The sequence below is a fragment of the Calonectris borealis genome, unplaced genomic scaffold (genome assembly GCF_964195595.1).
Source record: "Calonectris borealis unplaced genomic scaffold, bCalBor7.hap1.2 HAP1_SCAFFOLD_35, whole genome shotgun sequence".
Lineage (NCBI taxonomy): Eukaryota > Metazoa > Chordata > Aves > Procellariiformes > Procellariidae > Calonectris > Calonectris borealis.
The window spans coordinates 1,086,809-1,107,216 of NW_027441451.1; the positions used below are offsets into that span (position 1 = coordinate 1,086,809).

General features: G+C 52.6%; 1 protein-coding gene across 1 annotated transcript; it reads right to left on the reverse strand.

The window, feature by feature from the left end:
- Positions 1–11,849: 11,849 nt before the first annotated feature.
- LOC142076196 (olfactory receptor 14A16-like) lies at positions 11,850–20,339 on the reverse strand. The gene is made up of 2 exons (XM_075138576.1): positions 20,246–20,339; positions 11,850–12,805 (listed from the first exon to the last, which is right to left on the reverse strand). The coding sequence occupies exons 1-2, from the start codon at positions 20,337–20,339 to the stop codon at positions 11,850–11,852; spliced, it is 1,050 nt and encodes a 349-aa protein (XP_074994677.1).
- Between the last annotated feature and the right edge of the window lie 69 nt (positions 20,340–20,408).

The following is a 20,408-nucleotide window of genomic DNA, read 5'->3' on the forward strand; positions in this document are numbered from 1 at the left end:
CTGCTGTCCTCTCATGGGCCCCAGCGGAAGAGACAGCAGCCATAGCCGAGAGGACAAGGATCTCAGTTCTGTTGGGGGGGTGTCCCCGCCCCCCCATGGCCCTTGGTTGTCCCCACCACCGGCTGTCCTACACTGTCTTCTACCTGTGCTTGTTTCCTTGAAAACTTTAACCACCCCGTTGGTCGCCTGCGTCACTCTGACCCAGGATCTCCCAAGATTTACTGGTATTCCTCTATCCTCACTGGTTGTGTCTTCAAACGCAAAGTTTTCTGAGGATTTGCCAGTGCCTCTGAGTTTCTAACAACTCGCCCAGCTTCTTCCAAAGTTCTGCTAATGCTCCTCTGGCACCCAAGCTGTCCTAGCCCCCAGACTTGCTTGAATCTTCACTCCATATGCCAGCACTGATCTGTACATCCTCCTTCTTCTGCTGCCTCAAATTAAAAAAATCAACCTCTTTCAATTCAGCACGACACCCCCCCGCCCCTTGCCCATGCTGTTTCAGGTCTGCTTCGTACCTGTAGCACACTTATTGCTACACATACACCGCTCTGTTACCTGCACCCCCATGTGTCTCACAAGTCCTTCCCTCTTCCCCTGCAGTGATGGAACCTCATCCCAGGAGGTCTGTGCATTCTCCAGGCTCATGGATGTTTCCTGAGGTCCATCCAAGCGTGAGGAGTGAAGGAGGAAAAGACAGCAAGGTCCTTCTTGCCATATTCCCAGGACAAACATTCTTCTCGTCTCCTCTGCCAGCAGATGTCAACTGCCTTCCCTTTCTGGGCTCTGACATGCTTGTAAGGATTTGCTAAAGCCATCAGCCATCACTTTGATTCTCACTGGTGTGCCCCAACTCTCTCTCCCAGACCTCCACAGGGGCAATCACTGCTGCTCAAGGCTGCTTACTCTTCAGAAGAGGCCTTGAGCTTCCTGGATCTTCCTGGTGCTTATTAACTATCTTCCTGGCTCCCTCCAGAGCTCATGGTGAGCTTTCTTGTCCATAACAGGGCCCTTATGACCAGCTTTTATGAAATCATTTCCTTTTATGAACTGCTGTGCACAAAGAGTAGTCACAGAAAAGCATCAAATACACCAAAAGGGATGCCAGGTGAAGTGCCAGTAAGAACCAGGTGAGCAACACCCATGGCTGTGGCTTCCTTGCAGGGAGTCCTTGCTCAGAAGGGGACCCAGCCTCTGCCAATCTGGGGAGGGAAATCAGCAGTGGCCGTGCCACCTGGGAACACAAAGGGTGACTTTTGCAAGACCGCCCTTCAGCTGAACCGCTTTAGATGTGTACTTTTGGATTGGGTATCATGCTGTACAACGCAAATACTGATTCAATTGGCATTGCCCAAAGTGGCTACCACAGGTGCAGAGTGCTCCTCTGCAGGTGTTTATATTTAGGCAGATTAATGCTTTTGTGGTGGTGGTGGTTGTTGCAGATACTGATATTCTTGGGGAAATCAAACAAACACTTGAAGGATAATGGAAGGATTACCAACTTAGTGGCCCCCTGGTGAAGTGGTTCCTGTTTGCCAATGTCTCACTGTCACTGCACAGGGTCCAAACCTGGGCAAGTATTGTGGATGTGGTGTAAAAAGTGCTGAGCAGAGGGGGATAATCACTTCTTCTGGCTGTGGTCCTGCTCATAGGCCCAGGATTCTCTGCTGGGTCATGTTTTGCCTAATGAAACTCAAGGACCACCAGAGCCATTTCCACAGAGCTGCTGCCCAGCCACGCAGCCCCTGGCCTCTGTCACTGCCGCCTATAATTCCCCTGCTCAGGGCTTGGGTCTTTTTAGAAGACGTACGCAAGATTTGCCTTGTGCTTGCTCCAGTCATGATGACCTTCCAAAATGTATCAGAGCAGCCTTGCTATGACATTGGCCTGCTCTCTCAACATCCTTGGGTTCATCCCATCTGGTCCAATGCACTATTAAAGGTTGGCCTTACCTAAGAAACCCCTGACTTGATCTCCATCCACTGCTGGATTTCACCTGGGGTTCTCCCTCTTAGGCACATGGAACTGGGAGACCTTGCTGGTGAAGACAAAGGCCAAGAGAATCTCACACCTATCTACACCTACTCTTACTAAAGTCAGCAGTGGCCACACATTGTCTTCATTTCTTCTTTAACTGTTCCTGAAGTAGGAACATTGTGCCCTTGAACTCCCTTGCAAGTGTCAACTCTACGGGAGCTCTGGCTTTCCTAAAACCAATCGTATTTCTGAGTTCCTCCTTTGTTTCAATCCTTGCATCCACCTCTTGTACGCTTCCTTTTTTCCATGGAGCGTCCCCAGGAGTTTCCTGTTTCCCCAAGCTTCTGTTTCCCCAAGCTTCTCTCCTGACATCTCTGCTTGTTTTCCTGACTATTGGTATGCACACTCTCGCGCTTGAAAGACACTGTCCTTGAAGACCAGCTGTACTGAGCTCTGCTGCTCTTCTGTGTGCTCACATGGGGTCCCCCACTTAAAGTCGCAAGACTTGGCCAAAGTCTGCTCCTCTGCGGTCTAGCATCTGCACTCTTCTCTTCTCCTTTCCCTTGGGAGGTGAGACCCACTATTTCATGGTCACGACAGCCAAGGCTGACACTGCTTTTCCCATCCGTGTCCAGCTCTTCCTTCTTTGAGAGTAACAGATGCAGATCAGTGTCCTCAGTTTTGGCCAATCTGGCAGCTGTGCTATAAAGGCCTGTGTTCCAAGCTGTGTCCTAAGCCCCTCCAGAAACCTCCAGGACTGTTTGCACGCTGTTGTGGTCTCTGTCCTGTGAATGCCAGGGTAATTTATGTCCGCAAGGGGACTTCAGTGAGTTGTCTCCCACCATAAGGTCACCCTTACCAGTCTCTCCTCTGACCCTCACCCACAAGGGCTCACCCAATTCGTTCATCCCGAAGAGGAACTTAACACATCTAAGCAGCTTCTTCACATTGAGGACACCTCCCTCCTGATCCTGGCCTGTCTCTCTTGATGATCCTGTACCCACCCAGCACAGCACCCCAATCATGTGAGCTGTCCCAACACACCTCAGCTGTTATTCCCTGTCCCAACACACCTCAGCTGTTATTCCCTCAAAGTGGAATGAAGAGATTGCACGCAGAGCTCCAGCTCCTCCTGTCTGTGCCCCAGGCTGAGGGCATCGGTGCAGGTCTGGGCTGCAGCACCTCAGCTGTGGCACATTTGGGCTGAGAGCAGACTTGCAACAAGGAAACCTGCTACCAAGCCCCCAAGACCTCAGGTGTGCGGAGGCTTTGCTTCAGAGCAGAGACATGGTGGAGTGCACAGCAGATGGCAATGTAAAGAAGAAATGAGGTGCCCACAAGGAAGGCAAACCCTGCTCTCTGCAAGGCCAAAGAGAAACAGAGCTGGACTGTGCAGTCTGAGCAGGAGATGGGTTTGCTGTCTGTGGTGTCTCTGCATCCTCTGAGGGCTTGTGGTGGAGGTGAAGCTGATCTAGGAAGGAAGAGATGATGTTGCAAATGTTCTTGGGTGCGGACACCCTGTGGTACCGGCACGAAGAAAATCACTGGCCTGATGCATGATTGTGACATCGAGGGGATGGTTAAACAATGGTGGAGAGAAGAACTAGCAGCGATTGAGGGGGAATGCACACGAGTGGGGACCCAGGTGTGATGTGCTTGGTATTCATGCACTGCCCAGCATCTCCTGGGTAGAGAAGGGACAGACCTCATGTCACTGCAGTGGTGGGATTCAGTCATTGGCCCAAAGGCACCAAATCTGTGGTGCCTGTCACACAACCAGTCTGAGTGGGAATGGGGTTCTTGTATAGGACCTGTGCTGTCCATGTCAGCTGCACGCAGTTGTGCTGGAGCACCCTGGCATCTCACATAGCACAACAGGCCTGTACTTGGATATTAAATTAAGATTCAGCTGCCCTAAATTAGTTTAGACAATTAAAGTGCAAGGGATGCGCGTGACAAAACTGCCATTATACTCGAAGGACATGTAGGAAATACAGCTGATGGAGAACAGAAAGAGAGAGTGATGCCCCAAGAGTCGGGCCACTGAAGAACATCAAAACAACCAGCAGGTGGACCAGGCTGCTAAGATGGAAGTGGTTCAGGTGGATCTGGACTGGCAACATAAGGGTGAATTATTTATAGGTTGGTGGGCCCATGACGCGTCAGGCCATCAAGGAAGAGATGCAACATATAGATGGGCTCGTGATCAAGGGGTGGACTTGACCATGGACGCTATTGCACAGGTTATTCATGAATGTGAAACATGCGCTGCAATCAAGCAAGCCAAGCGAGTAAAGCCTCTTTGGTATGGAGGACGATGGTTGAAATACAAATATGGGGAGGCCTGGCAGATTGATTATATCACACTCCCACAAACCCACCACGGCAAGCACCATGTGCTCACCATGGTGGAAGCAACCACCGGATGGCTAGAAACATACCCTGTGCCTCATGCCACTGCCCGGAACACCATCCTGGGCCTTGAAAAGCAAGTCCTATGGCGACATGGCACCCCAGAAAGAATTGAGTCAGACAATGGGACTCATTTCCGAAACACCCTCATAGACACCTGGGCCAAAGAGCACGGCATTGAGTGGGTCTATCACATCCCCTACCATGCACCAGCCTCCGGGAAAATCGAACGATACAACGGGCTGCTAAAGACAACACTGAGGGCAATGGGTGGTGGGACATTCAAGCATTGGGACACACATTTAGCAAAAGCCACCTGGTTAGTCAACACTAGGGGGTCTGTTAATCGAGCTGGCCCTGCCCAATCAAGACTCTTACGTACTGTAGATGGGGATAAAGTCCCTGTCGTGGACATAAGAAATATGCTGGGGAAGACAGTCTGGGTTACTCCTGCCTCTGGCAAGGGAAAACCCATCCGTGGGATTGCTTTTGCTCAAGGACCTGGGTGCACTTGGTGGGTGATGCGAAAGGATGGGGAGGTCCGGTGTGTACCTCAAGGGGATTTGATTTTGGGTGAAAACAGCCAATGAACTGAATTGCATGATGTTAATTGTTATATGATATTGTATATCATTATTTCTATGGTTGCTATCAATGGTGTAGCAGTAAAAATCACCCAGATTAGTGAAGAATGAGCTAACTCCGATGAAACCGAGCAAAGTGCAACGATGATAGAACTGGATGAGCGCAGCAATACTGGAATCAGAACTGGCTTCAGGATGCAACAGCCCAACACCACACACCATCTCTCCGGCTCTGAAAGACTGTTATGACAGATGGAGCCCAAAGTCATGGACTAAATGAACTCAATGGACATTTTAGAGGGATGGCCCACAGACCAAGGGAATGATATCTGTGCGTGCATATATATATATGTGTGTATATATAAAGAAAGATAGTGGTGGTTAATTGAAATGTATTAAAAAAAGATGTGAGACCTAAGCACGACGTAAATGGTATAGAATAAGGGGTGGATACTGTCCTGGTTTCGGCTGGGATAGGGTTAAATTTCTTCCTAGTGCTGTGTTTTGGATCTAGTACGAGGAGAATGTTGATAACACACTGATGTTTTCAGTTGTTGCTAAGTGCCCTCCTAGTCCAAGGACAGCTCCCATGCCTACTGACTGAGCTAGGTACACAAGATGGGAGGGAACATAATCAGGACAGCCAGCCCCGCTGGCCAATGGGGTATTCCATACCATGTGACGTCATACTCAGTATATGAACGGTAGGCGTGATCCAGGAAGTACCGATCGCTACTTGGTTATTGGTCAGCACGAGTGGTGAGCAATTGCATTGTGCATCACTCATTTTGTATATTCTATCATTATCATTATTATTTTCCCTTTTTCTGTTCTATTAAACTGTTTTTATCTCAACACATGAGTTTTTCTCACTCTTACCCTTCCGATTCTCTCCCCGTCCCGCTGAGGGGCGGGGGGAGTGAGTGAGGGGCTGCGTGGTATTTGGCTGCCTGCCAGGTTAAACCACGACAAGGAGGAAAAGAGAGCAAGGTCAGCTCCTGGGGCATGACCGAGGATGGCCGCCCCCAGCAGCAGGCGTTCCCCGTCTCTAGGCTGAGGCGTGCACACAACATCATAGAAATGTCTTTGTCACCCCTGATTTGCACAAGAGGGCCTTCCCTCCTGACACCTTCCCAGGACAAACCTCCTCCTCTTCCCCACCCACAGACACCCACTGCTTTCCATTTGGGGCTCAGATGTGGTTTCACAATTTGCTAAAGCCATCAGGCATCACTTTGCTTCTCACTGACATCCCCCACCCTCTCTCCCAGACCTACCCAGGGCCAATCCCTGCTGCTCGGGGCCACTCATCTTCAGAAGAGGCCTTGAGCTTCCTGGTGCTTATTAACTACCTTCCTGTCTCCATCTAGAGCTCATGGCAAACTTTTTTGTCTATAGCAGGGCCTTTATGACCATCACTTCTGAAACAGTTGTCTTCTTATGATCTTCTGTGCAGAAAGAAGAGTCACGGAAAAGCATCAAACACACCAAAAGCGGTGCCAAGTGAAGTGCCAGTAAGAACCAGCGAGCAACAGCCAGGGCTGTGGCTTCCTGGCAAGGAGTCTGTCCTGAGAAGGGGATCCAGCCTCTGCCACCTGGGGACACAGAAGGTGGCTCTTGCAAGATCTCCCTTCATCTGAACTGCCCTGGGTATGTCACTGAGGGTGCAGTGTCATGACTTACATGGCAAATACTGACTCAGTTGGCACTGCCCGGTGTTGCTACCACAGATACAGGGTGTTCTGTTCCAGACGTTTATGCTGAGGCAGAATAATGTTTATTTTTGGTAAATAATGATACTCTTGGGGAAATAGAAAAAAAAAAAAAAACGCACCTGAAGAATTATTGTAAGATTATTGACAGAAGGCCCAGCAGATTTGATTCTCAAGAAATGGGACGCCAGAGCCCAAGGGAAGGATGCTTTTGACTCTTTCCTTGCATTTGGGAAAGTGAAACGTGCTGCCCTCTCCCCAACTCCCTGTTCTCCTCAGCGAGCTGTGTGAGAAACTCTGCCAACTAGGTCTGAACTCACAGATGTGTCAAGTAGTTTATGTCTAACTTCAGCCAATGTTGTCCCAACAGCTCAGGATCTGAGCTTCCATTTGAGTCCAAATAATTTCAGGTCACACTACCTGCAGCCTCCCTCTGAGGGTGGCTGTTGTGTGACACAACCGTCCTGGATCTCCAGGCAGGACGGGCAAAAATTTGATGCCTGAACCTTACTGGAAATGTGAATGCAGCAGGCTGTATTCAGAAACCAACCTTCCCACAGGACCAGCTAATAAAACATCCCACAGGCTGTGGGACTTTCTCTTTACTGACAGAGAGTTTGTGAGTCCAGGCGATACAGCTTCACCTGTTTTTTCCTCTCTCTTTGTAACTTGTCTCTCAGCATTTATGGATTTCAGCTGCTTTGCCACTTTGCAACACTCTCTGAAATGTTCTGTTTTTTTTTTTTTTTTCATCCCAAATGTATATGCAGCACAGAAGTGGGTTTCCATGTATGGAGCAGCTTTGCACACCGCGTGCTCCAAGAGGGGAAATATCTCAGCCTGCAATGGGAAATGGGTGAAGCTGTGGGGGATAAATGTGCTGCTTCAGAGTGTATTTGGTATGCATACAATACAAAAAGGTTGTGAAGGTGAATGTGCATGAAAGAAACAGGAAAACTGCCCATCCAATGGAGATTTGCTGAAGGGAGATGGAACAGTACATAGCATGAGGTGATACAAGTGTGATCAGAGAAGACTCTCGATGGGATGGCTGTGCGAAGGAGCACCCTGACTTCACCCGGCTGAGAAAATAGAGACTGGGCAGTGTGCTGAAGTGACGGGGAGAAGTGGCCTGGCACTGGAAAAGAGCGTGGATGAGAGAAGGTTGGAGAGACTTGGGTTGCGGAGATTTGAGGTAGTCCTTTCATGATCTGAGCAGGCTGAGCTTTGGATCTGAGGAAAAATAAGGAATCTCTCAAGGGTGTTTTGGAATTAGTGGTGCTATCACTGATGACAGTAACAGGACAGTGCCCTAAGGGAATTCTTTCTTATTCTCAGTGATGATGAAATAAAGGTCTTAAATTTCATCCCCAACTGTCATTCTTACTTGACAAAACAGCTGGATGTTTCCCAGTAGCTCACCTCCAGCATGAATTTTTTAGAACAATGTGTTTTCTCTCACTGCTAACGCTTTGTTATCATTTAAAGATTACCCCTCTTACACAGAATTGCCCTTACATCATCCCTCCTCCATATTTTTTCTCCCTATTTTGTGGAGGAGAGGGAGGTGGAATAGGGGGTTGTTTTGGTTTTAGCAAAGAAGACCAAGGGACATATCCCAGCGTATTGGGAAGGTACAAAGGAAGGCAAAACTTCCATGTGGGGTAGCCTGACCCAGCCCCTTTACCTGCATTTCCAGTCTCTGAAGTGCTAACTCTGCAGCAGGGATCGAGGAAGCTCTGAGCTCCCTTCACCTGCCCTGCATGTCCGCATGCAACATGAACCTCACCTCCTCAAAGAGTTGGTGTGGATTCTCTGCAGAGCCTAAAGCACCACACAGGCCAGGGGACAGGCCAGGCATCAGAAGAGGACTCACTCTTCTCTGCACATAAAGCTCAGGTGTTCCCAGGAACGTCAGGGGGCATGGCATGCCGATTCCTGGTTTCCAGGAGCCGGTCAAGTGCCTCCTTTCTATTTCTGTAATGGTGGCTTTGATCCCTGGCTCATGCTGACATCCATCGTAACTCCATGCCCTTCTCCCCAGGACTCTCCTCAGCCACTCAGGTCCCAGCCTGTCCTGATGCACGGGGTTATTCTGCCCCCAGTGCAGACCTTGACCCCTTCGCCTTGTAGAACTCCAGGGGGTTTCTCTTGGCCAAATCCACAAGTGTGTCAAGGTCCCTCCAGACTGAAACTCCAACACATCAGCAGTTAAGGTTTGTGGGCAGTGCCTCAAGCAAGATAAGAATATGGGGAATTGCAGGACACTACAGGGAAAGAAAGAAAATGATCTGCTGAATGGAATTGCTACCCAAGGTGGAAAATACCACAGAAACTATCTCAGAAATGCCATCAGAGGTCACAAAACAAGAACTGCATGGCCAATGGGGAAAGAATTAAGAGGGTAGGATGTTCTTTTTGGAGGGCATTACAACAGTAAGAGAGGAGATCTTGGGTAGGGGGAAATAAAAACAGAAGCAAAGGATGTGGTCAGGGCTGTTTGGGGGCACCTGTGAAGCAGCCCTGTGCCTGATATGCATTACTGCTCTGGTCAGGGAGAACCTGAGAGCTTTGCCTAATTTGAAACCATGAAGAGGAAGGAAGGACTGCATCATTGAGGCTGGAAGGGACCTCGGGAGGTGTCTGCACCAACCTCCTGCTCAAAGCAGGGTCAGACCAGATTACTCAGGGCTTTATCCAAACATGTCGTGGTCACTTTCTGGGATAGAGCCGATGCACACTCCCTGGGAAACAGCTTCCAGCATTTGACTATCCTCCTGTTGGAAAACTTTCTCCCTATAGGTAGCCTGACTCTCTCTTGTTTCAGCCCATTGCCTCTTGGCCTTGTGTCTTCTGTCACGGACATGAGCCTGACTCAGCCTTCCTGAAACAGTGCAACGCTGCTGCATGTTCCCCCCAAGATCTTCCTTCCTCCAGGCTGGACAAGCCCAGCTCCCTCAGCCTCTCCTCACAGGCACAGTGCTCCAGCCCTGACCATCTTGGAGGCCCTTTGCTAAACCTCTTCCAGTCTGGAGATCTGGACACGGTAACCTGCATCATCCCTTCCCTCCATCTCCTGGCCGTGCTCCTGGTCGTGCAGCCCAGGGCCCTGCTGTCCTCCCTTGTGCCAGGGCACACGGCTGCCTCCTGTCCAGCTCCCTGCCCACCAAGACCTTTCCCACAGGGCTGCTCCCAGCCAGGCAGCCCCCAGCCTGTGCCATTGCCAGGGTGAGTCCCCTGCCGGGGCAGACACTGGCATCTGTCCTTGTGGGACTTGATGAGGTTCCTGCCAATACGTGCTCTCCTCCTCCTTGAACCCCTTCATTGAGCACAGAGGCCTGGAGACCTTTTCAGTGAAGACTCAGGCAAAGAAGGCATTGAGTCCCTCAGCCCCACCTGTGTCTGCTGTTATTAAATCACCCTCCCCACTCAGCAGCAGCCCTGCATTTTCCTTGGTCAGCCTTGGTTTCTAACGCAGCAATCAAATTTCTCTTTTTGCGCTTGACATTCCTTGCAGGCACCAACAGCAAATGTCCTTTGCCTTTCCTTCAAAAGTGCCTCTACCACACAGGCAATATATAGAAGTTCCTTCTTTGCAGCCCGTCCTTGTTGTCACCTCCTGGCAGCTGCTTCATGGCCCCTGTAAACCCCCTCTCCTTGTGCTGACCCAGCCCTATGCCCCACACATGGTCCCACAGCCCCTCTGTGCAGGCACAGCGTGGGAAAGGGTACATTCCGGGGTGCGGAAAGTTCCCCCAGTTATGATTCCAAAGACAGCCTTCAGTTCAATGTCCCCCCAGAACCCCAACAAAGCATAACCCCATCACATAACTTTTGCAGCCTCCCCCAGTACCCGACCCTCTCCCAGCCCCAGCTATGTCCCACGTGGGGCTTTGCAGACAGCCCTGCCCTGGGGTCTTCTGGGGCATGGGCCAGGGGAGAGGCTGGGCAGGGCTGGCTGTTCCCCTGAACTGGCACTGAGCCCAGCAGGAGGATGGAGGTGGCTTTGCAGCAAGACTCACCCATGAACGTGAGGGGAGCAGCCAGTGCTGGACAGAGCTGCTGAGAGAGGCTGGGGGGTGACAGAGGTCCTGGGCCACCTCCCCAGCCTGTCCATGCCACCGAGAGCACAGACCGGCACCCTCTCTCCTGCGCCTGCATGTCTTTGGTCCCTTCCATGAGCCCTGGCTCTGCACCAGAAACCCCCTGGTGTCAGTGCTCACCCTGCATGCTCATGCAGCACAAGCTCTACACTGGTGATTTTCTCTCCCAGACACTTTCCTGCCCAGCCCAGCTCCTCCCCAGCTCTCCCCACCTCCACCGCCCCCTCCCCAGCCCCGCAGAGCAGCCGAGCCTGGGCTGGTCCCACGGCAGTGCCCACCGCAGGGTGCTGCAGAGCTCTGGGCACTCACCCCACGGCCCCAGCTCCTCTGAGGGGCACAGCAGCTCCTGGGGCAGAGAGGGGTCTCAGCCTCCGCATCAGCCCCAGGCCTGGGGCCAGCCATGGCACGAGGAGACGGAGGCCAGTGGCTCCCTGTGTCTGCTGCTCTTCTCTCAAAGAGATCCTTATTGCCCAATGGTGGCAGCCCCTCTGTGCCAGTCCCTCTACCGAGCACAAGACCCCTGGCCTGGGGTCTCCCCAGGCAGCTCCTGCTGCACCAGTGAGAGAAAAGCCTGCCCCAACCGGTGCATGCAGAAATAGCTCTGATCTTGTCCAGGGATGTCACCTCGGGCCATCCCTGAGCTGGCAGGGCTGCTCTGCAGGGCAGTGGTGCCTGAAAGCCACAGGGACACAGTCCCAGGTCAATCCCTGCGGATCATCCATCATTTCCATTGGCACTGGGCACCCACATGTGAAGGGTCAGCACAGGCCCATTCCCTAAGACATCGCCCCATGCCCTCCTGCCCTGAGCCCATGGAGAACCCAAGCACAGCATCACGGCTTCGTGGGGGCAATTTCTTCAGCCTATTCCTGACCTCAGCTTTGGAAGAAGAGCCCAAGCTCCAGACACAAGCACTGAGGAAATCCATTTTATTACAGAGATGCGACACAGGAGGCCAGCTGGGCCATCCTGCCAGACAGACGGACAAAGGCCCCTAGGTCAGACAGGCTGGGTCTGACCTTTGGTCTGACCTGGGTCTCTCACCTTTGGAGAAGTGGAGGGGCTTATTGCTGCTGAAAGACAAGTGATTGAATCAGCTTCTTCAGTGCGTCCTTGAGCTCCTGGTTCCTCATGCTGTAGATGAGGGGGTTCACTGCTGGAGGCACCACCGAGTACAGCACTGCCACCACTAGATCCAGGGATGGGGAGGAGATGGAGGGGGGCTTCAGGTAGGCAAATATGCCAGTGCTGAGAAAGAGGGAGACCACAGCCAGGTGAGGGAGGCACGTGGAAAAGGCTTTGTGCCGTCCCTGCTCAGAGGGGATCCTCAGCACGGCCCTGAAGATCTCCACGTAGGACACCACAATGAAAACAAAACATCCAAATAGTAAACAGGCACTAAGCACGAGAAGCCCAACCTCCCTGAGGTAGGAGTGTGAGCAGGAGAGCTTGAGGATCTGGGGGATTTCACAGAAGAACTGGTCCACAGCATTGCCGTGGCAGAGGGGTAGTGACAATGTATTGGCCGTGTGCAGGAGAGAAGTGAGAAACCCACTGGCCCAGGCAGCTGCTGCCATGTGGACACAAGCTCTGCTGCCCAGGAGGGTCCCATAGTGCAGGGGTTGGCAGATGGCAACGTAGCGGTCGTAGGCCATGACAGTGAGGAGAAAATACTCTGCTGAAATGAAACAGGCTAAAAGAAAGAGCTGTGCAGCACATCCTGCGTAGGAGATGTCCCTGGTGTCCCAGAGGGAATTGGCCATGGCTTTGGGGAGAGTGGTGGAGATGGAGCCCAGGTCGAGGAGGGAGAGGTTGAGGAGGAAGAAGTACATGGGGGTGTGCAGGCGGTGGTCGCAGGCTATGGCGGTGATGATGAGGCCGTTGCCCAGGAGGGCAGCCAGGTAGATGCCCAGGAAGAGCCAGAAGTGCAAGAGCTGCAGCTCCCGCGTGTCTGCGAAGGCCAGGAGGAGGAACTGGGTGATGGAGCTGCTGTTTCTTGGCATAGGGGTACTGTTCAAAACTGGAATAGACAAGGAAAAAGTATGACAGACTTCTTCGAGCAAAGCCACTCCTTTTTTCATAGAAATCCAGCCCCCCTAAAATCGAAATGCATTTCCTTCTCTGGTTTGTGCTGGCTGAGTGTGCTGTGAGGAGCTGGACCTCCGTCCACGGCCAAGGAGCCAGCTTTTCTCTGCTGCAGTGGGTACCTGGCAGCTGGTTTGTGACAGCTCCAATGTTCCCAAGGGATGTCACATGTCATCCGCCCTTAATGGAAAAGATCAGTATCTGCACTCATGACTCTCAAGAGCGTGGGCTGCAGAAGAGAGGCTTAGCGTGTCCTTATAAGAATTTTGTCTCTGTTTTTTATTTTCCACCATCACATCTGCTGAGTGTTCTTTTTAGGGGTAGAAATGCTCATTTCTATGACTGAAAATGTGAAGAGTCTTGAGACAGGAGAGGCAAAAGGGCTCAGCTCTCTGTGGCTTAGTGCAGTCAGGTGAGCTGCAGTGTCCATCAGTCTGTTACCCAGCTGCCCTGCTCTTTCCCTTGTGCTGCCTCAAAGATGACTTCACACACAAATTACTCATTAAAAGAAACCAAACCAAACCACTGGACTCTGATGAAAGCAGGGGAGCACTGTTGCAGAGGGCAGGTCTGCACACTCTTCTCTTCCCCACCCCAGAGGTGGAGTTGTGATGGAGAAGGACACCGTCCCACACAAGAGAAGCAAAGGACCCTGAGCGGAGAGTACTGACCTCCAAGGGAAAGCTCAGCCCTCCCTAGGATCCTGCAGGAGAGCTGTGCCTTTCTGGAGGGCAGCTCGCAAGCCCGGCAGGACAGGCAAAGCAGAGGGTCAGGGGTCCTGAAGATGGGATGTCCTAAAGGGAGAGTCAGCTCATTGCCCAGCAGACAATGCCCAGAAGACATCCACAGTGAAGGACCGAATGAGAGCTGCCTTAACGGAGCCTACGCCGGTGCTTGTTTGCAGCTTCCTCCCACCCCCTGCCCAGGTCTCTGCTGCCTGGAGCTGTCCCTGCCGAGAGCTGGTTCCCTGTCCCCACCTCTCCTCCCTGTCGGTGCTCACAGACCCCATCCCACCCGCTGTGTGCTCAGCTCTGCCCTGCAGACCCCTCCTGGCAGCCGGGCACTGCGCAATGTCTTCTCTGTCCATGCAGGCTCTGATGGGATCATCAGACCAACCCTGATGAGCCTGGAGAAGTTGTACTGCTGCTGTCTGTAAGCCATGGTGTGTTGATTTCTCATACTCCCTGCTTTATTCACCTCCAAGAGTAACAGATTTGGAAATTCAGTGCCTCCTCTTGACATGAAACATTAATTTCTATGTCCCATTGCCCACCCAGAAATCCCAGAGTAGAAGATAGAAAGAACAGGATACTTGCTTTTCAGGTAGCCCCTGCCTTGCTGTTCTTCTTTAAAAGTCTTCTGGGAATGTCCTGTAGTGATCTGAAGATGTGAGCAGGGCTGACCCAGGCAGCAGCCTCTCGACAGCCGAAGGACCCTGCCCTGCTGGGGCTCGCTCCTTCCACCCACAGCTTCTCCCCACAGCGCCGTGGGGAGCTCCCCGGGCAGGCTGAGTGCTGACCCTGGCAGGCGGCAGAGTCCCTGCCCCAGCACACAGCCCCTGGGGTGCAGGGACCCTGCTCGCAAGGACAGCCCTGGGCACCCCTGCCTGCACACCCCTGCAGTCCCCCCCAGCAGAAGGCAGCCCTCATGCCCTGTCCCTCTGACTGTGCAGCAGGGAAGCCCTGCTCTGCAACATGTCCTCCTCCTCCACACCAGAGAAGGTGGGAGAGACCTCCGGAAATGTCCCACAGGCTGTGGCATGTGCCAGCTTTTGGAGATCTCTCCAGGCACTGCAGCTTCTTTGCCCTGCACCCGGAGACTTACCGTGTCAAGGGCTGTGAAGGTGTCTCCTCCCGTTCATTCTCAGCATCCTCCCAGCCCAGGCTGCCTCTAACCTCTCTCTGCCTCGCTCCTCTCCCCTCGGTGCCTGCAGGCAGTGCCCCCAGCCCTGCTCCTGGGCAGAGCTGTCTCTCTGCAGCGCTGCCCGCTTGCCAGGAGCTCCCTCCATCCCAGGAGCCCAGCCCAGCTCAGCAGCAGAGGACCAGCCCAAGGCACCACTTGCTCTGCCCCCTCGGGGCTCCCTCCACGTGTCCCTGCGCCTCCAGGGAACCTGCTGGGAACAGCCTGAAGCCATCACTGATGGTCCCTCCCTCAGCTGCGGAGAGACACTTCTTTCCAGCAGGGGCATTTCTCCCATCTGAAGAAGAGTCAGCTCCAGGAATCACCTTTTCTTTGGCCCATCTGTAGACAGGACACCCGGACAGGAACAGGGAAGGACCTCATTTAGCAGTGCCGAGGGAAGGGATTCAGCCCCCATTCCATGGTTGTGGCCCTGGGGCTAGAAGTGGGCTCAGCTGCCCCCCACGCACAGCACAAGCCCACAGGAGGTGGGATTCCTCTGGCCTCAGCTCAGGTGTGCACACAGCAGACACCTGCATGTCAGCTCCTTCTCTCAGCTCCCTGCTAATTAATGGAGATGGAGGCCAGGGCTGACGTGGTCACATGCAAAGACCTGGGGACATCTGGAGTGCCAGAGGTGGTCCAAGATACCTGGAGCTAGCTGCAAGCTCTAGTGGAGCAATGCTGAGAGACAGGGCAGCATCGGGGGGCATCTTCTTGGAGGCTGGAGGTGAATCTTTCTGGCCAGTGGAAATGGCATCAGATGCCCACATTTAGGATGATGGAGCCTGTCTCTCTTCTTTATGTTCTGGGCAGCCTACGCAGGGATTCATCTGATGGAGTCATGTACCACAGGGAGAGCTCAGTTCCTCTCTGTCTTTCCCATCCGCCAGGTTGACTAGATCTCCATTGACTCTAATGGCGGTGGTGTCCTGAACATTCTCCCATTGCCCAATCAACTTCAGGGCAGTTATTCCATGTAAGGCCAGTTACAGGCCTGTAATGGTAGGTGAGGTGCCAAGGCTCTCACACACAGCGACATGCAGTTGGCAGGGACAGCGATGGTCCTACACAGGAAAGCCATCCCCATGCAGAGCGAGGGTGGGACAGACACCCAGACAGCATTGCGACAGATCCAGGGCCTTTGGGCCAGAAACTGATTGCCACCCCTGCAGCGTGGCAAGGTCCGTCCCTTCTCTCTCCAGTAGAGGTAGGGCACTCCATGGATAGGAAGCCCATCACACCAGGGCCACCACGCGTGTGCCTACACCTTCAGACTTCTGGTTTTTCTCTCCACCAACCTTCCCTCACCCCCTGGAGAACACAGTCAGGGACCAGACCAACAGTTGTCACAGTGGGCCTGTCAGGAGCACCTTGTCATTCCTGGAGATCAGCTTCACCTCCACCAAAGGCCCTCGGGGACAGCAGAGACCCCACCGACAGCAAAGCCATGTCTTGCCAGGGCTGCCCTTCCCAGCCCTGGTCCTCTCTGCCCTTGGGGACAGCAGGGTTTGCTCACCCTCTTGGCACCCAGGTTCAGCTTTATGTTTCCACCTGCTCTCCACTCTGGCATGTCTCTGCTGTGAAGCAAAGCCTTTGCACACAGAGGGGCTTAGACACTTGGTCCCAGGTTTGCCTAAGACAAGTGAGAGCTTGGCCTGGGGCTGCACCTGCAGTGCTACAGCCCGAATGTGCACTGATGGCCTCAGCCAGGGGCACAGCCAGGACGAGCTGGAGCCTGTGCTTTTTGACATGCATGGAGGAAGTGCCATGGCATGGTGGGACAAGTGACACAGCTTGGAGTGCTGCAATGGCTGGGTAGAGGCTTTTCAGGAGAGCCAGGCTGGAAGGGTCAGGAGTGGGATTCCCTCAAAGAGAAGAAGTTGTTTGGATGTCTGGAGGTCCTTTATGTGTCCAGTGAGATGTTGGGTGAGCCCTTCTGAGTGTGGGTCAGAGGAGAGGCCAGTAAAGGTGACATCGTTGTTGGAGATAAGGAACCCACAGTCAGGGTGGGGAAGTTGGCATAGTCTTTTCTAAGCACCCCAAGGAAGTCTCTGGCTGCAGAAGCCTGGGTCTCGTGGGGGACTTGAATGGCCTTGGCATCTTCTGGAAGGGGAACACAGCAGGATGCAAACAGTCCAGGCGGTTTATGTCTGGGGAACCACTTCTCAGCACAGCTGCCAGATGGGCCAACAAGGGCAATCCAAACCCGGATTTGAGACTCACAAGCAGTACAGAGCTGGTCAGGGATGTGAAGGTCGATGTAAGCCTTGGCCGTTGTGACCCTGAAATAGTGGAGTCCCAGCTCCCGAGGGGTGTGCGGAAGGAGAGTTAAAGACTGCACATGGTGGACATGGAGGAGAAGACTTTGGCCTGTTCCGGGGAGTTTTCGTGGGGATCCAATGGTCAGCAGCACCGAAGGGCAGCAGAGCTCAGTGCAGCTGGTCTTCAAGGACAGCATCCTCCAAGCTCGGCAATGGTCCATATCAAAACTCCGTTGAAACTTGAACGGGATTTCAAGGGCACCACGATGAGCTGTGACTACTTCAGGGGCAGGTCAAGAAGAATATGTGTGGCCACTGCTCCATTGAGTAAAGCAGGTGTGGATGGAGCTGAGATACTTGATGTCCTCTGTGCCTCAGTCTTCACCAGCAAGGTCTCCCAGGCCTCTGTGCCTCGAGGCAGGACTCTGGAGGGGAACAGTCAGGGCTGGATAGGAATCAAGTCCTGGCTTGCTTGAGCAACCTCAAACGTTACCAGTCCATGAGAATGGAGGGGCTGCATCCAAGGGTGCTGAGAGAGCAAGATGATGTCAGAGCGAGGCCAGTCTCCATCATCTTTGACAGGTCATGAAGACTGGGGGGACTCCCTGACGACTGGCAAAAGCAAAAGTTGCATGCCTGTTTCAAAGAGTCCCAGAGGATGAACTGGGGAGGGAAAGGCTGGTTAGCTTCGCTTTGGGTGAATAACATGTCCCAGAGGTTGTTCTGGATTGCATTTCTGGGGCGGACGAGCCCCTCCAAGTGACACAGCTTCAGGACTCCCTGGATGTCTTGCAGCTCTGCAGAATAATTTCTTCATTCAAAGCGTTGGGAGGAAATGTATTTTTGGAAATGGCTGTAGCAATCTATATTTCCATAGAGGGAGAAAAAGGGTCGTCGTCTTGCTTGTCCATGGCCATGGCCATGGCCTATGACAAAAGTCATGAGAATTTATAGACCAACCTCAAAGTTCTGAAAATGAAGACTTCTCAACAGTCAGTACACAGACCTCTTCTCTGTACATGTTTCAACTTTTGCCTAACATCTTCTTTCAGGGATTGATGCAGCTGCCAGCACAGAGGTGGCCACTGCCTCCAAGGTACATGGGGGTAGCTGAAGCCCTTCCGTGGGACAGGGAAATGTGACCCAGGACCTACAGGAGCCTTTCTGAAGCAGGAGCTGGTGGCCAGGCAGAGAAGGCCAAGGCACCTCGGTTGAGACACCTCATTCTCTCTCTGGACTAGAAAGGGACCTCTCAGCAGTTGCACTCGAGGTGTCCAACATTAGAGATCACTCTCATCCCTCTCTTCACCTGCAGTGAAGTCATATGTAATTTACCTGCAGGCAATGAAAACTGAGTGGGTCTAGATGCTGCAGAGTCTACTTGAAGATGCTCCTGTAAGCATTACAGGTTCAGATTTATGCCGATTTCCATGTTCAGAACAAAGCTTTTCATTCGCTTTGTCTCTCTGCTTCTCCCTGTGGCTCGAGGGAGTTTGTGACTCCAGTGTGTGACTGACGGGGTGCAAAGAGCAAATATGGGCAGAGTCAGGGGCAGGGAGTGCTTTGAGGTGTCTTGGGATGTGTGCTGGAGACAATAATGTGTTTTCCACTGGTGTATGGTCATCCACAGTGGGAAGTGGACTTCAGTGGAGGTAACATGGACTTGATATACAGCTGAGGAATGTCTTTTGGGTTTTTAATGAGCTGTGCTTGACTTTGGTTCTGCTTGTTGGCAATTAAGAAACACCTTTCTGTGCCTGTGTGCAGGTCGTTCTCCAAGCAAAGCGGGTGGGAATTGGTGCCAACGGGCTGAAACGCGCAGCTACAGACTGTAGTGGAGAAAGGTCTGATTTGAACAAGGCTGCTCTAAATCTCAGGTGGGTGATGGGAGAAATGGGGGGGGTTGGGGTAGGGACAAACACTTCCCATGGAGTGTCTGACATAAAGGGCCTTGGCTTCCCTGTATGTCCATACTCAATTAGGAGATGCTCAGGACCAGTATCAATTGGGACTGCTGATATCCCTTAATGTGGAAGCAGAAAAAGGAAGAAAAGTTGAAAAAGAAGAAGTCCTTTCTTATTGTGATTTTTTATAAAAATCTTTTTACTTTGACAACCCTTCTGAAATCTCTCTGATTAACCACATAAAAATTGAGGAATGAAGGAAAATTATGCCCAGAGACTTGGCTTGTTAGGGAATTTTGCATGTTCAGGAGCCCTCTTGTGCCAAGTTCCTGAACTGCAGATATTGAAAGCAGATTGAACAAGGCTCTCGAGATCTAAAAGTCAGCACCAAGCCTCCAAGTTTCTGAGGGTGTTAGCGGGCCCCACTGAGGGCCATCACTGAAGAGACCATGGAGGGAACGACCAGACGAGGTGACTGTCCCTGGGGGCTGGTGAAGCAGGAACTCAGAGGCCCTGGATACAGGTAGAAAAATGAACGTGTAAGTGGCTGTGAAAGGCCTTGATGTGTTTCCTTAAGGAGGATGGCCAAGGCCTGAGCCCAGTGCCCTAGGAATGGGGATTCTTCCCTCATGGGTGTCTCAGGGCGTTTTCTGGGGGCAGTGAGATGCGAGGGTTTGCGATGCTGAGTGCAGGTCAGTGGTAGGACCCCTCCCAGGCTCTACCAAGGGTGAGGAGGCAAGAAAGCACAGGGGCTGTATGGAACTGGTGTCCTCCCGTGGGCCTCAGCGGAAGAGACAACAGCCATAGCCAAGAGGACACGGACCTCAGTTCTGTTGGGGGTCCCAGCCCTACCAAAGTCCTCAGCCATGCCCACCACAGACTCTTTTACACTGTCCTATGGCTGTGCCAGGGTCCCTGCAGATTTCAGCCACCCTCCTGATCCCCTGACTCCCTCTGACCCCATGATGTCCCAAACTTTCCCAATTACTCTCTGTCCTCACTGACTATTTCTTCAAACACAAAGCTGTGGTTTTCCGAGGATTTGCCAATGTCTGTGAGTTCCCCACAACCCATCCGGCTACTTCCAAAGCCCTATTGTTCCTCTAGCACCCAAGACAACCTACCCCAGACTTGCTTGAATCCACGATTTCTCTTCATATCCCAGCACGGAAACGCACATCCTCTTGCTTCTGCGTCCTTCAAAGTCAACACTCAACCTTCTCCACCTCAGCATGACAGCCCCCCCACACCCAGCTGCTATTTCAGGCCTTGGTCCTGCCTTTGACACACTCACTGCCACACACGCACCGCTATCGCCCTGCACGCCCACGTGTCTCACAAAGCCTTCCCTCTTCCCCTGCAGTGATGGGACCTCACCCCAGGAGGTCTGTGTGTCCTCCATGCTCACGGGTGTTTCCTGAGGTCCATCAAAGTTTGGGGAGTGAAGGAGGAAAAGAGAGCGAGGTCAGCT